Source organism: Vigna unguiculata, chromosome 1 (assembly GCF_004118075.2).
Source record: "Vigna unguiculata cultivar IT97K-499-35 chromosome 1, ASM411807v1, whole genome shotgun sequence".
Classification (NCBI taxonomy): Eukaryota; Viridiplantae; Streptophyta; class Magnoliopsida; order Fabales; family Fabaceae; genus Vigna; species Vigna unguiculata.
Window position 1 is genome coordinate 130,613 of NC_040279.1, and position 16,661 is coordinate 147,273.

Below are 16,661 nucleotides of genomic sequence, written 5' to 3' on the forward strand. Positions count from 1 at the left end.
CTAAAATATGTTTGACCACGGCTCAGTAAGAAGTTTGGCCATAAAATGACAAATTTTTGACAGCAAAGCGAACGTCTGACATGCGCCAACTACTGATCTGAACAAAGTAGGATCTAAGAAAAGACCATAACCATGTTTAGATAATTTGTAATTGGAGACTATAGGAGACGAGATGGAATGAGCTTTAGTCATGAGTTTTATGAAGTAAGTCTTGTGTACACTTGTCTAAGTCATAAGAATATATTGATCAGGTAAATGTTTGATCTCAAGTCCAAGAAAATAATCCAATTCATCAAGTTATTTTAAATAAAATGTTGCATGAAGTTTTGTTGTGATATTCTAAATCAGACTAGTAGAGCTTCTAGTTATGATGATATCAACAACATAAACCAAGAAATAAATAACCTCTTATTCCTTTTTTAGATGAATAAAGTATCACAAGTAGTATTAACAAACCTAAACTGATGAAGAGTAGTTTATAAACAACTAAACCAGTGTCGACTTGCTTCAACTCATAAAGAGCATTATTCAACTTGCAAACTAGGGATTTGTTAGACACCTTGATAAGTTATCATTAGAGCTATCAAATAGATGTTACTCTTCTAATGCATTGTTGCAAAGAGAGTGAACAAAAGAGTATAGTTAAGATTAAGCTAACATCAATTGTCTCCCAATCAAAACTTTACTTAGAATAATACTTTTAATAGTTAGCGACGAATCTGATTCAAGAACTTCACTTAGAATAATACTTATAAGAGTTAGTAGAAAAGGGTTAGAAATAAAAACATTAAAGAGGAAAAGGAAATGGGTTTAAAACAATAAAAGAAACAAAAGAAAATAGGATCAAATGTAAAATCCAGGTTGATCCTTCAGCTCTTCCATAGTTGAGTTCTTCATTAGCTATCACATTCTTATTATTCGCCTATTTTATAAACAAAATCATCAACTTAACTAAATAAGTTTCACTTAATCGGTTGAGAATCTGTTAAGAATGTTATCCATTCCAAGCATTTATAAATTAAAGTAATAATCTATTCTTCTATCTTTTAATTAGGCAAACCATTATATAAGTTTGATTTAACTAAATGATTATAAATTAATTCATCTAGTTTCTCATTAGTTCCAAGCTTATACAAATAAGAACTTATTAATACTTGAATTGTTCCAAGCATATACAATCTAAGTGCTCTATTACATTACACGTGTTCCAAGCGTATATATATGAAGTTTTTCTCTTTCACCTAAACAAAAGATTATCAGTAATAAGCAAACTGACCAGAATCTTAATTAAAGATTAAGATTGAATTATCAACAAGCATCTTAAGATCCTAAAAATAGAAATGAGAACTATAAAAGAATATATAAAAATGGACTTTATTTGAATAAAATAAAGAACAATATTTTGATTGCACATACCCTTAGAATTCAATATAAAATTACAAAAGAATTGACCAAGAGAGATTAATCTTCCATGCGGAAGACCACCCAAAACATGAAGGGAAGTGGTGGATGGTGATGGAGGAAGTGATTGATGATTAGGATGATTCTAGTGAATAATGAAGACGAGAAGCTTCTGGGCCAGTGGGCCCATAAAACTCACTAGGATAAACGGTATTATTAAACTAGATAGCGGAGCTCTTTATTTATAGAAGTTACAGATGGACTTCAATTGCTATTGGAGATCCATAGGGGTGACAAAATGGGTTAGGTCTAATAAACCAGACCGCCAACCTATCATAGAATAGGTGGGTCGGGTCAGAAATTTCAACCTGTCAGCTTAGAATAGCCGGTCCCACACAACCCGCCAAACCAGCCCGCAGATCAAGCCCACCTGTTTAACAAAAGAAAAAAGGCATTCTCTTTGCTCACACACATATGCTTCTACACAATGCCTCTCACATACTGATCCAACATAGTGTTAAACAGCTCACACATATGAATACCCATTAAAAGTTTATGTAGCCAAAAAACTTTTTGTGGCAACAAGGAAATCTATGAAACCATAAAGTACAGTCCTCAAACCATTTTAGCTAAGAGGGAAAATAATTAACTAACAACGAATTAGCTTAGATAAAAAACCAAAATATATCATTATAAAGAAAAACACAATTATCACACTTATTGATAAAATATGATAACAAACTATAATTAATTAGATATAAATTTACTCCACGCTCTCACGTTATATGATGTTGTAATAGTTAAAATCATGAAATACGACATATAAAATCATAGAAAAATGTACAGGTCAATAGGTTATAAGTCAATATTCTATCATTGATGAACACATTGCCCACTAGTCAAAGCACTTAACTCAATTAAGGTTGCACCAATCTTGGGCTATTAAATAGTAAAGCAGTGTAGGAAAAAATTCATAACTAGCAAGCCAGCCATGCAGCTTGCAAGTCTGTCATGTTTCGGGACGAGTTCTATTCTGCAATTCATTTTTAGGTTGTGGGTCAGTCCGACTCGATCCATTTTTCACGAGCCAATGACAGGTCAAGTTAAAATGGATCAAGTTGGCCTATTTTGCCATCTCTAAAAATCCATAATGCTCACTAAAGTTGCTTTGCTCAGAGATTGTGTGCAAATTTTGTGCTTAGAGATTACATTTATAAACTATACTATCTTTAAAAATATCTCCAATATTTTCTCTAAGATCATCCTCAAGATAATCTCCAAAGTTATCCTAAGATTATCTTTAAGATTATCCTAAGATTATTATTAAGATTATCTCTAAGATTCAAGGACATTAATTTTTGTTTAAAATATATTCATGTATGGACAATGACATTTTGTCTTATATCAACAAGTCCCATGAAATTCGCCCAGAACAATAACCAAGAACAATAATTGTAAATGAAAAGCCCAACCCCGGAATCGTAGAAGTCGTCAGGTGAAAATCTAGGCTTGTTGGGTGAATTGGCACTAGCATATTGGACTGAGTGCTAGCGACCTAGGATTGAGCGCTACTTTGCTACTTCTTGTTTTATCTTTTATCTCCATCTTTTAAGAACACTTTATTTTCTTCACTAAGTGGGTAACTTAGCTTCTTGCAACATTTGGAGTTCTCCAAATTTTCTTTGTATATGATAAAGCTTAAGATGATGATTCATCTTTGCACCTTCCGGTTGCACAAGCATACATTAGAATGTTCAAACAAGATGATTTTAACATGTTTTCATACTCAAAAGCTTATTTTATCTCATTAAAACAAATACTAGTTAAAATAACATATTTGAACAAAGTTATTATTTAAAAATGCTAAATTTAAGTGCTTAATGAGTGCATAAAAATGCACTCATAACACCTCAAAACCAAGAGGTTGTTGAATATACATTGTTTTTTCCCGAAACCATTCAAGAAAGCATTATTGACATCAAGTTCAAATAATGTCCATGCATAAGAAAGAGTAATAGTAAGAATAACTCAAATTGCAAAGTTAGATCATCGAAAAAAAAGGTTTCATGAAAATCATAATTGTTAAACCATCTTTAATTTTATTAGATAATCTTTAGATTACGATTTAGATTACGAAGTTGTTTTTATTTAGCAAAGTGATAGAATATTTTATATTTGGTGAATTAGATTTAAGTTAGTTGTTATTTTAGTCACTTGGAGTATTTAAGATTTAGTTTGATTTGTTAATATTTGGTTTGTAAATGGTATATAATAGTCCATTCTCTATCAATGAAAACAAAAACTCCGAATTACGTTGTATATTCTTTTAGTGTGTGTGAGTTTTTTCCAACAAAGTGGTATCAAAGCTCTATGCTCTAAGTACTAAGTGCAAGAAAGAAAGAAGGGAGAATGAAACGGTATGAGAAAGGAAGAAAAGGAGTATGATTGAGTGAGAGATGGCTAAAGGTGTGTGTCGTAACCGTAATCGCGACGGGACGACGAACCAAAAAAAGAAAACGGGTTTTAAAAAAAGAGATTTGGGAGTCGCCACCATAGTTATTCTGGAAAACTATGGAAAACCATAAAGATAAGACAAGTCTGCGAAAAACAAGATTTTCGATACGGGAGTCGATTACGCGTAGGGAAGGTATCACCACCCTACAACGCCCGCCCGAGGGCGGTACCTTTAATCAAATATGCAAAGTTGATGTGATTTTCAAAATGTTAATTTTCCCCAAAAATAATGAGAGTAAAATGCTAAAAAGAAACAAAAATATTTTTTTAATTTTTTTGGGCCCGACAAGGATTGACCTTGGTCCTACGTATTCTCATGAAAATGAGAAATCAGGGTTACGTAGTTCTTTAAAAGATAATTTTTTTTAAAAAAAAAGGCTATTTGGAAAATGATTGAGAAAACGATTAGATTTTTTGAAGGTGAACCTGACAAGGACTGGCCTTTCTCCTACGTATCTCACATGGGAGAATCAAGGATCACGTAGTTCTTAAAAAATGTTGGAAAATGTTGATATTTTGTATTTTTTAAATTTTATATATTTTTTGGTGTTTTTGAATTATTTGAAAACAAGCGTCATACGATGCGAGCGATCGGACAGACACTAAAAGGGAAAGAAAACTATTTTTGGTATTTTTGAAAATGAGTGTCACACGGTGCGAGCGACCGGACAGACACAATAAAGCAAAAAGAACATTTTTTCATTTTTTGGATTTTTTTTTATTTTTTTTTTGTAATTTTTAATAATTTACAAATATTTGATTTTCTAGAAAAAAAAATATTAATGATAAATAAATAACGAAAATAAATAAATAGTAATAATAAAAGTAAATAAACAAATAAACAAATAAATAAATAAAAGGAAATAATTTATTTAAGAAGGGTGAAAGTGGGAAACAAAATATGAGGGTGTATGAGTGATTAATGGGATGTACATGAAGTAAATGAGGTGTATTTATTAAAGATGGTGGTGCGGCTAGTAAAATATAAAACAAATTCAGAACAAGAGTAGAAAGTGTGTGCAGGGGTGCGAGATTAGTAATTGTGGAGGTGCGCAGGGAAGTAAAAATGCAGCAAAAGCCCAGCAAGCAAAAACGAGGCGGGGGTGCGGGCTTATCAGAAATGGAGGTGTACGAAGAAACTGTCCCAAGCCATAGCAAAGTCGGGGGTGTGAAGAACTTAATATTGGGGGGTGCGCGAGAAAAACCACGCAGACCCAATTTTAATACACAGGAGGGTGAAAATGTCAAAATGGGGGTGCAAGGAGTGAAGTGAGCTGAGACTTGAATGTGATTAATCTAAACCCTAGCAGCTCACGAACCAAACGCCAAACCCTCTCTCTCGACGGCACCAAGACCACGCCAGCGAGTGCCGCTGCCTACCAACATACCGCCGTCACCTCTGCTCCGCCACGCCGCCCCGCGACTGGTTGCCGGCGACGCTAATCGACGCCGGAGGGTCGTCCTCCCTCTCGGCGGCTCAACCACCTTGCTTTCACTCATGCACCGGAACGCAACTCCAAGAGATCAACGCCGACGCAGCGCCTGCAACCCACCGTGAACGCCGCCACCGCCGCGACCGACGCGCGTCGCCTACGGCGCCCATTTCCCCTTCTGCGCGAGGATTTCTTCCCGGTCGAAGCTCCGCGCGTTCATCCGTTGCCAGCCCGTCGCGATCGCTTCGCGTCGCACCGCCTCGCCGCCACCGTCGAGGGAAACGTCGGCGCCGCTGATGCGAACAGGGGGTGCGTCCTCTCCTCTAATCTGCGAGGTCGAACAGAGGCCCACGGCGATAATGTTGGTGAGCGAAACTAGAGCCGCTGTCGTTAAAGCTCCGACTCGCCGGCTTCTCTGTTTCGATTGGAAGTCTGTGATCGGGGAAGATTAAAACGGGGGGTCTTTGGTGCTATTACGGATTTCGGTCTGGTGTGATGTTGAGTCGCAGAGATGGGATTGTAACAAAGGTAATGGGTGGTGTATATTGATGGTGAAGAATGAGTGTGGTTCTGATTTTTGCGCAGGTGGGAGACAAAGATGATGGCGAGTGAGTAAGCGGGTGAAGACGCGTTCTACAAAACCGTTTGTGAAGTGTGTTTGGGGTTCTGGTTTGGACCTCCTGCAGGTGGATGAATGAAGCACGAGCTTTTTGGTGTGTTGATGACGGGTGAGGGGGATAGAGTTTGGGTTGCCGTTTTGGTTCGATTGGTTGCGAGAAGAGAAGGATGAATTGGGGGTTAGATGATGGGTTGAGGAGCTTGTTCGTTGGCTATGGCTGGCTATGTGCTGATGAGTGGTGAGATAGTTCTATCTTTTCAGTTATTTCGTGCAGGTTGGATGAATAGTGATGAGCAAATAGTAACGAAACGAGGACGACAACATCTCAAACCAATAAAACATAACAAATCCAGCAGAATACAAGATCATATTCATTCAAGCAACCAACATAACACAAGATCATATTCATTCCAAGGTTCACGTTCAATTGGTACTTACCTCTTGTAGTCTCCCTGTGTTTGTAGGGTGTGATCAATGGAGGCTCCCCTGTTCTCGTTCTTCCAATTCTTTTGTTACTTGGTTGCTCTGGATATGAATTTTTGAAATTCCTTTCTTTCTTGCCGGTTCGCTCTGTGAGATTGTGAAAAAAAACCGTGTGTGATGTCTCTTTGTTATCTCCTTGTGTGTGATATTGTGAAATCGTATTCTTTCTCCAGGGAGTCTCCTCCTTTTCAAATGGCTTTTTTTCCCTTGATATTACCATGCCAGTTTCCCCTTTCATCATACTCTGCACAACGTTCTGAGATGACCAAAAGCATAAGCCAGGATGCCTCCCAGCCACCCTATCAGTGTAGCTACGTCTGTTGTCCGCTGCCATGCCTGTCATTGGTGCAACCGTGATACACTTGCCCACGATTTCCTTTTGAGTGTCGAAACCTCAAGAGCAGAGTAACGTGGGAAGATCAAAAAATTTCTTTGCATGAGAGTGGAAAGGTCAGCAGAGATGGAGCGGAGGTGGAACAGCCAAAGTTGACTTCAAATTTTCACCCTCTTTTTTTCGTTTTAATAAATTTTTTTAATACAATATTTACAAAAACACAAAAACGAAAATGATAAAAGGAAATAAAATAAGAAAAGATAAAATTAAAAAAATTAAAAAAAATAAAATTAAAAATAAAAGAAAAGAAAGAAAAAGAATATAAAATAAAATAAAAAATCAATAAAATAAAAGAAAGTAAAAAGGAGATAAAAGAAACGAAAACATATGTAATAAAAATAAAAAAATAAAGAATAGAAAGAGAATGTGAATGATGTAGAAATTAAAAAAAAGTATGACTAAAACAAAATTTAAAAGAGAAACGTTTTACAACCTTATTATTCATTATTATTATTATATATTATTTTTTTTAAATTTTGCAAATCAATTTTATGTATCCGGACAAAATTAGGTGTTGACAGTGTGAATGGTATGACTGTGCCAAAATTGACGACGAAGACCAATTATGATAATTGGTGTCTATAGATGAAGACCCTTCTGGGATCCCAAGACATTTGGGATATAGTGGAGACTGGGTACCAAGAACCCGCGAGGGACGCAAATGAGACGGTGGCCTAGATTATCGCGGTGAAGAAGACGCGAGTGAGAGACAAGACGACTTTGTATTTCTTGTACAATGTTGTGGACGAGTCAGGTTTCAAGAAGATTGCGCAAACATTGCATCTTCAAAGGAAGCATGGGATATTCTGGAGGTTGCATACAGAGGAACCAATCGGGTTAGACAAGTCCGGTTTCAAGCTCTCAGAGGAGAGTTTGAAGGCCTAAAGATGGAAGATAAAGAGCAGTAACTGAGTACATAACTCGAGTAGAGAAAGTGGCCAACCAACTCGGCCGAAATGGAGAGCCAATGCCAGCAAGTTGAGTTATGGAGAAAATCTTGAGATCACTGATAGATGATTTCAAGAGCTTTGTATGCATCGTCGAGGAGTCAAAGGACTTGTCAGTTCTCTTAGTGGAAGAACTTGTCGAGTCACTTGAGGCCCACAAACAAAGGAGATGGAAGAAGAAGGAACCACGTGACCAAGCATTATAGGCACAACTCAGTTTGAATGAAACTCGGAATACTCGGGGCCGAGGTCCTGGAGGTAGAGGACGAGATGGACATGCGAGGTGATGTTGAAGAAAGCACAGATGAAACCAGGCCATAGAATTGGCATGGTCGTGGTCAAGAAAAGGGCCAAGGAGATTGGTCTAAGTTAGAAATGGAATGCTTCCGGTGTGGCAAGCACGACCATTATGTAAGAGAATGCAGATCGACAAGTTGCTACAACTGTGGCAAGGTTGGTCATATAGCAAAGTTTTGTTGAACTAAAGAAAAAGAGAAAAATCTTCTCATAGAGGAAGATGACGAGAAAGAGATAAGAATTTTCATGATGATGCAAAACTTAGATGTCGAACTCAAGAGTGGTAAATCGGAAGTCGAGTGGCGTTCGGGCTATATGAAGGAAAAGAGATCAGGTGACGAGCTTTGTCCAAGTTGTTTAAACAGCTTGGTCTAGTATCTGGACACTGGAACGAGCAATCACATGTGTGAAAATGAGAGTTTCTTCAACCAACATCAAGATGGAGGCTGGATTAGTGTCATGTGGAGATAATTTCAAGATGGTGATATAAGGGCTTGGAACAATCCGACACAAGTAGAAGGATGAATGAGTTGGAGAAATCAGGGATGTCTATTATATTCCTGAACTGAAGAGTAATAAGCATAAGTCAGATAATGGAGAAAGGAAACTTGATTCTGATAAAGAACATGGTACTATACTTGAAGGACAAGCGTGGTTGGCTAGTAGCCTAGGTAGAAATGAAGAAAAATCGGATGTACAAATTGGAGTTGAGCATCCTGCAAAAAAGGTGTTTGAAACGTGTGGACAACAAAGGCAGCATGAGATTCGTTCGAAACGACATGGTGAAGAAAGAAACTAGTAAGAAAATTAAAGCAATGTGATCTGAAAGAGAAAAGACAACCAATCTCGTCGAAGAAGTTGAAGAAGAAGTAGTGTTATTGATTATGGGATGTAGCTCGGGGGATGAGCACAAACAAGTGGAGAAGCCAGCAAGAAGGTTGAGTCTCATAAATCAGTCTAGTAGCATGGAGAGGTAGTCGAGACGTGCGGATAGCTCGAAAAGCTTGGTAGAGAGTGTGGAGATCTCAGACAGCCCAAAAAAGGACTTGGAGAGCTCGGTGGAGCATGAGGCCAACTTAGGTAGCTTGATGGGAAGTCTGAATTGCTTGATTAAGTCGGTGGAGCAAGTGGAGTGCCCAGATCGTTCAGGGGAGCAAGTGATCACCTCGAAAAGCTTAGCAGGGAGCCAAGGTAGCTCGGTAAAGCGTCTAGCTAGCTCGAATAAATCAGCATGGATTGTGGATAGCTCAGATCTAACAATAAGTGTTAAGTTTGCAAGAGCAATTGCGTGCCGAGAAGGTTCTAAGAGTTGTACTGGAGGTGCAAGATGAGAAGTGGCGACTTAAAATGGATGACAAGTTTGATGTGAAGAAGGCGCGAAAATTGTCTGATCTCTTAAAGAGAGCTCGGCCTATTTAGAGGAACTCGGTTAATAACAAGTCGGCCACAAAGACAATAAAGAACCCAACAAAGTGTAAGTCAGCCAAGGTTAAGATGAAGTCAGTCAAAGAGAAGATGAAGTCGATCAAAGAGAAGATCAAGTCAAACAAAGAGAAGATCAAGTCGATCAAAGAGAAAAGCAAGTCACCTATGGAGATAGAAGATTGTTTAGGATTAGAAAAGAAAAAATTTAAGATTATGGGGGAATTTTATTAGATAATCTTTAATTTTATTAGATAATCTTTAGATTACGGAGTTGTTTTTATTTAACAAAGTGATAGGGTATTTTGTATTTGGTTAATTAGATTTAAGTTAGTTGTTATTTTAGTCACTTGGAGTATTTAAGATTTAGTTTGGTTTGTTAATATTTGGTTTGTAAGTGACTATATAATAGCCCATTCTCTATCAATGAAAACACACACTCTGAATTATGTTGCACATTTTTTTAGTGTGCATGAGTTTTTTCCAACAATAATCATGGTGATGAAAACATTTTGCTACAAGACAAGCTTTACATTTATTGATCGAGTTATCTGTATTTTTATTACTCTAAAAACCCATTGACAACCAACAACTTTTCTATTAAAAGGAAAAGGTACTAGATTCCAAGTCTTTATAATTTAGTAAAGTCTCATATTTTTGCACATTACAACTTGCCATTTTTTTATCTTTAAGAGTTTGTTTAACATTAGTAAGTTCAAATGGGATAATAACACAAAGGGATGAGCTCTGTGTTGAATAATACCATATTCAAACTTGGTTTGCATGGGATAAGTATAAGGAAATGTGCAAGAACAGACTCTATCACAAAAGATGATGAAACAACTATATTTGAAACGACAAAAGAAACGTTTGGTGTTGAATCATAGTCAAATTGTAAAGAAATGCTTGACACTAAATTTTAGTTTGTTGAGGTGGTGAAAATTTTGAATTTAAGTTAAAGTATTAGCCAGCATATTTAATTGAGTTTGAGGATTTTGAAAACAAGACAAAATAAAAAATATATATATTCATCAAATAAGACATTTTTCAAAACAAATATACGACCACCGGAAGATAGACACTTATAACCTTTTTGTAGCTAAGAATATCCTAAGAAAAGACATTCTTCATAATTGAAATCAAGTTTATGAGACTTACATTGTCATAAAAGAAGAAAGTAAGAACATACAAAAGTTTTGAGGAAATGAATATTAAGTTTTTTATTGAACAAAACAAAATATGGAATAACAAAGTTTAAGGAAGTTGTAGGTAGTTTATTAATAAGATAATGACAAAAGCATAATCCCGAGAATGTAAACGATGAGAAGCACAGTGTAGTAGTGTAAGGCCTAATTCAACAATGTGTTTATGCTTATGTTCAATGACTCCATTTGGATAATCAGTGTGAAGACAAATGACTCTATGAACAATGCCATGATAAGCTAAAAAATTGGAAAAAGGATAATATTCACCACCCTAATCAAATTGAACATTTTTAATCTTATAATTCAGTTGCAACTCAACCATTGTCTTAAAAATTTGAAAACTTGAGAAAGTTTCAGCCTTAGTTTTTATTGGAAAAATCCAAGTGTATCTAGAATAGGCATCAACAGAAGAAATATAGTATTTATATTCTGCATGAGAAGTAATATGTGCATATCCCCACTAGTAAAAATGAGTTCTGATGGAAAACACTCAGCATCAGATTCATGAGAAAGCAACCTATAGGATTTGCAAGCACAACAAGATTTGCATAAACTAGAATCAACTTTATACACAAGAATTTTACAATGTATGAACACAAGTTGCATAACATGAACACTAGGATGACCTAATCGGTTATGTCACATATGTAGACTAATATTTAAGAAGTAGACTTATTAAGATTTTTAGAAATAGTGTTTGTTGCAAAGGAAGGTTGAGTGAACTGAGAAGTGAACATAGAAGAAACTACAACTGAGAAGATTGAGGATTGCAAAAACAAACGCTCGTGAAAGAATACAAGTCATCAACGCCAACAACTCCATGGAGAATGATACAAAAAAAGCTGAACCAACACCATAGATACTCAAACTTGCACCATTTCCAACAAAAAAATTATTTGGTCCTTCAAACTGTTAGAGTTGTTTTAAGGTTCACTAGTGACATGAAAACTGACACCAAAATCTGGTCTCCAGAAAGTATTAGCATTACCTTGTGTGTATGACTTCATCAATATAGCACTAGGTTTATTAGTATTATTAGATTCAATGTTTGGATTCACCAAAGTATTTGAAGTCTTGTAAGATCCAACTAAATAGGGAATAGATTGTTATATAGTTGAATCAATAAAACACAATGATCTAAAGTGACAGACATCAGTTGTAAGGCCAAATTTTAGACAAATTTGTCATTGAAAATTAACAAACTTGCCACCATGTCCTCTGGTAGGACCCCTCCACCGCTAGAGGATCCACTAAAACCTCCTCTTTCATTAGCACCTCGAGAGTAAGAATCTTGAGTGTAGTTCAGTGACAATGTAACTAAAACTTTAAGTCTCTTGTACATAACGATTACACCTTGTTTCATGACCATACAAGAGAGCTTCAATCTCATTAATATGAGGTGTGTGTTTCTTGCTTTCAATTACATAAACATGAGCATAATCATATGGAAGTCCTTACAAGCAAATTCATCAACATAGTTCTTAATTTTAAGCAAGTAATCCTCCATTGATTTTGAATCAAGTTTGACAGCTTGCCTAGTTGTACGAAGTTGTCTATCACGAGACTTAGTCTGAAGGCTAAAATTCTAATGAACCTTCTCCCAAATCTCATAAGAATGAGTGTATCCAAGAACTCAAGATAAAACAAATTTTTAGTGAGTAGACTGAAGCCACACCACCAATGTTTGATCTTGAACCTCCCAAGCCCCATAATACGGATTAACTATGTCAGTAGCACAGTCATGTTCATTAAGATATCTAGATGGAAAAAATGGATTAATAACAAAACAATGCAGTTTATGACTTAATTACTAGTTTAACATATTGACGCAAGTATAAGTAATTAGAATGATCAAATTTCTCGGCAATAGATGTAGGAAACAAAGTAGAAGCCACAGTAAGCGAAATGATGAAGAGCGCTAAGTGAAAAGAGAAAGCGCATAGCGAAAACAAACCAGAAAATCAGTAGTTCACTTTATGCAAAGCTAGGACGAATTGAGCAAAGTGAGATAAATTTTAGCAAAGCACAAATCACTAATGCAAGCGCACAATTGAGCTGAGAAAAATAGGAACCAAATGGTGATATAAACGTGGGGGAAATTATAGGCTCAAGAGAATGATACATCATAAAAACCATCTTTCTAATCACAAACAAGACTAGCGTGTCAGGAAAACGTCAGGCAACCACTATTTTACATCAGTCAAGGTCCGGAGTTACAAAATCTTTACATGCTAGAAAAAACGTGAAGACGTCAACAAGGTTTAGCAGCCACTAGCCGGACATGAATGACATTGTTCGTCTGAAGTCCAAAGGTTTGAGGGCTTCCTGGGGAAAAGGCTTTCCATCTGGTAGCCACAGTCCACCTTCATGAGGTAGCAGCACCTGCGGTTGGGCTTGGCTACTTCTCGCATCTCCAACACCTTCCTTCGATGGAACCTCTTGCTTTTTCTTCACAAATTCAAAAAACTCTGCAACTTGGCGAGCATATCTGCACCACACGCAAAGCAAAAAATTCCAATGCATTAAAGATCAATTGAAAAATAATTTTAATTCAATATATTTTCATGCATAAATCTCTCACAAATGGAATTCTAAAAGCAAGTACTGTAAAAGTTTAAGCCATTGCAGTGGGAGTAGACATACTTCCAATAAGGGGCTCAGGTCCCATACCTCACAAATGGAATCTAAAATCTGACATTTCCACCACGCACTGCGGCTCGGTTTACATTCACACACAACAAGGCTGTGCACTAGTCTAGTTGCATTCCAGGTAAAGACTGCATAACCAGCATCACAATTTCATAATCTATGATGCTCGTTTGTAATGGAGAGACATGGTGGAAGGCTCTAATATAAATTTATATGAACCAACGAGAACCACACTACAAAAGCTAACCATTATGGAGGGATAGCTGAAGTCCACATAAACCCCTCATATGTTAAAGATGTGGAGTTAAGGGTTTAGAACATAGCATACAACTAGTACAAGCTCAGCTCAACAACAGTCCTAACATAACAAAACTCCTTGGCACAATAAAATTCATAATATTCCAACGTAAGCAAAGAAGTCTGAGGGAATAAAAGGCATACTCCATCATAAGGAAAATGGAAAATATGAATAAGAGAAGTTTATCTTACTGTCTCTTTGCCTCAATATCTTTGCTGAAATCAATATTGGGTTCACAGTCCAGAACCAGTGCAGGAACCTGTGTAGTTAAAAGGGTTAAGCCAATCTGCCCCGGCAAATAAGAAATTCAAATATGAGATTTCCGAATATTATACCTTCTGAATGCATGAATGCATGTGACCACCCTCCAGATAAAAAACACGGTCTCTTATATCAGGGTGTAAAGAGCTGTCAATATGATGGGGTAGCTTATTGACTGCTAAAACTCCATGATTGCCACTTTGGAAGGGAAATAACCAGCTTTCATGTTTTTCATGGAGGTCACGGAGATAGTCCAGGGTGACTCCACCTTCTTCTTCTCTCTTCCGTAACATCATTCTCTTATGGCAAGTATCAGGACTTGCCCTAAGATAGATAAAACCATCAGGAACAAGTCCAGGCAAGGAAGACACGACAGGATCAAACCACGAGTCATAAATACTGATCTCCATCTCATTCATCCAATTGGCTTCATGAACAGCTCGCACAAAAACCTTAATAGAAGAGTGCGTAGTGAGATGGAAAAAACAAATACAGCAAAGGAATTCCCTTCCTCTCTAATAAAACCAAACAGAAAAGCACGGAAATGTGGTTTCAAATTCAGTAGTTGCTTGCTATTATTTTGTAACTGACATCCAAAAGAAGTTGCATCGGTGAGTGAGGAAAAAGGTAAACTACCACGCTCCCCCCAAATCTAAGGAAAGGAACAAGACCAATAGACAATCAACAGCCAGAGAGGATTTAAAGAGGGGGTCGAGAATACCAAAGGTGTAAGTAAAGACTCACCATTCTGTCACTGAAAACGCTCCTCTCCATCAGACGAAGAGGCTTGATTCCACCAGATGACTCTCTTTCCTGCATCACCCTTGTAACAAATACATAGTTCTGGAAGGTGTAGGCATACCTTTGTGGCTCCGCATAAAAAGCATCCAAAATATTAAAGTGGTCAGGTCCAACATCCTGCCACTTGTTAACGGGTTCAGGAACAATCTCAACAAGGTCACGCAATTCAATCGTTTCATTTGCAATTCTCTGAAGGAAGGTAGTCTTGCCAACGCTGATATTACCCTCAACACAGAATGTTAAGCGCTTCTTCTGCTGAGGCTGCGAAGAGGAATTCTCTTCCAACTCCTCATCGACACTCTTTTTGATGAAAGTAGTTATACTTTCAGCATGGTTCTTGTGGATTATCCCAACAGAACTCTGCAGATACTCAACCATCTTGTCACTGGATTTGCCAAAGAACTGCGGCAGATGACCCAAACAAACAGAACAAAAAATATTGTGAAATAGTCAGTATGAGCCAAAAAAACATTTATTTATCCTTCCTTCATAGCTGAAAGTAATATTATAAGAACTCGGGTAGTTATTTAATCTCTTAACTGAACAAGAGTGGACAAATAATTATAAGCAGTGGCAATTATTCATACCATTCCAATAAATTGAATTGGAAGATATTCAGCAGATCCAAACTCGGAAAAAAAAAAACGCAAAAGGAGCATTCAGTAGGAGATTTACTTTACCTTTCCTAGGAATCTTAGGTTAGGAACGTTAGACTCCTACGATTAGTATGACAATTTTCAAAATAATTCCGATAAATCTTAACATTCACAGAATCACGTTTAAAAATAATTTAGAAAACAAATTTATCCAAGTTCCAAGAAACATATACTTCAAACGTGTTCCAAGAATTTTGGTGTTCCAAAAGTGATTTCCTGGAATGAAAAAATGTGTTGTACATCAAACAAACTGAACATGATACACTAAAACAGCATGTGCAACTAAGAAACGGGTTTAAGATATATATACACATATATATATATATATAGAGAGAGAGAGAGAGACCTTATCCTTGTAGAGTTGCTTGAGTTGAGCAACACCAGCGATACCTTTCTGAACGAGCTTTCTGAAATTTCTGGGTCCCACACCGGGGATGGCCAACAAATCAGGATTTGACGGAGAGGGAGAGGAAGTAGTAGGACCCTTTTGCCTCCTATTTAACCTGAGGCTAAAGGGTGTCTTCTCCTTGGCGTGGTTGCTCTCCACAGAAAAATCGCGAAGAGAGTGAGAGAAAAAGGAGCCGTGAGAAGCCGAAAACAAAGAGCGGTTTGGGGAGTGGTTAAGGAGAAGAAGGGTGTTAGTGGTGGTGGTTAGACTTAGCCTACAGACACAACAAGTATTGGAAGAAAACGAGAGATAGCGAGAAGAGAGATGAGGCCTGAGGGCTCCAAAAGGCTTCTTCTTGTCGGAGAGGGAAGAAGCAGGAGCAGTTGGAGGCTGCGGCGCGGCTGACATCGGTAGAAAGTTTGAAACTTGCGGAACGGAGAGAACAGAAATGGAGAAGAAGGGAAACGAAGATGAAGAATAACAACAAGGGCTTAGCAGTTTCTGCATTTCACTCACTCACTCACTCACTCACTCATAGTGAGGGCGGGAAGGGAAGGGTTTTAGGTTTAGCCTCTTTCTGTAATGTTTTGTGCTATGCTTTGCTCTTCTCACTCTTCTATTTTTCTATTCTAATATTCCCAACCAAATTGGATACGCATACACATTCCCCAATAAAAAGCAGAATTCAGAGGATTCAACGTAATTCTTTTCTGTAAATGCGGAACGGAATCAAACTACTGTATTTTTACTTATTATACTGATTTTTTTTATCTAATTAAGCATTTTTTTTTTGTAAATTATAATTTACTTTTTTAAAACCTGTTTTCCTTTTATTTCAGATATTCTTTTATTTACTGTTTTTACTTTTTTCTTATGAAAAGGACTATGAGTAA

The 16,661-nt window shown here is 37.0% G+C and overlaps 1 protein-coding gene across 1 annotated transcript; it reads right to left on the reverse strand.

The window, feature by feature from the left end:
• Positions 1-12,700: 12,700 nt before the first annotated feature.
• On the reverse strand, positions 12,701-16,408 carry LOC114193353. Its single transcript, XM_028083108.1, has 5 exons — positions 15,727-16,408; positions 14,668-15,126; positions 13,998-14,375; positions 13,854-13,921; positions 12,701-13,203 (listed from the first exon to the last, which is right to left on the reverse strand). The coding sequence occupies exons 1-5, from the start codon at positions 16,273-16,275 to the stop codon at positions 12,987-12,989; spliced, it is 1,671 nt and encodes a 556-aa protein (XP_027938909.1). The 5' UTR covers positions 16,276-16,408; the 3' UTR covers positions 12,701-12,986.
• Between the last annotated feature and the right edge of the window lie 253 nt (positions 16,409-16,661).

Coding starts and splice junctions, on each gene's coding strand:
- LOC114193353 (XM_028083108.1), bottom strand. CDS start 16,275: ATGCAGAAACTGCTAAGCCCTTGTTGTTATTCTTCATCTTCGTTTCCC. Junction 15,127..15,726: donor AGCAACTCTACAAGGATAAG/GTCTCTCTCTCT, acceptor CATCTGCCGCAG/TTCTTTGGCAAATCCAGTGA. Junction 14,376..14,667: donor GCGTTTTCAGTGACAGAATG/GTGAGTCTTTAC, acceptor TCTTCTATTAAG/GTTTTTGTGCGAGCTGTTCA.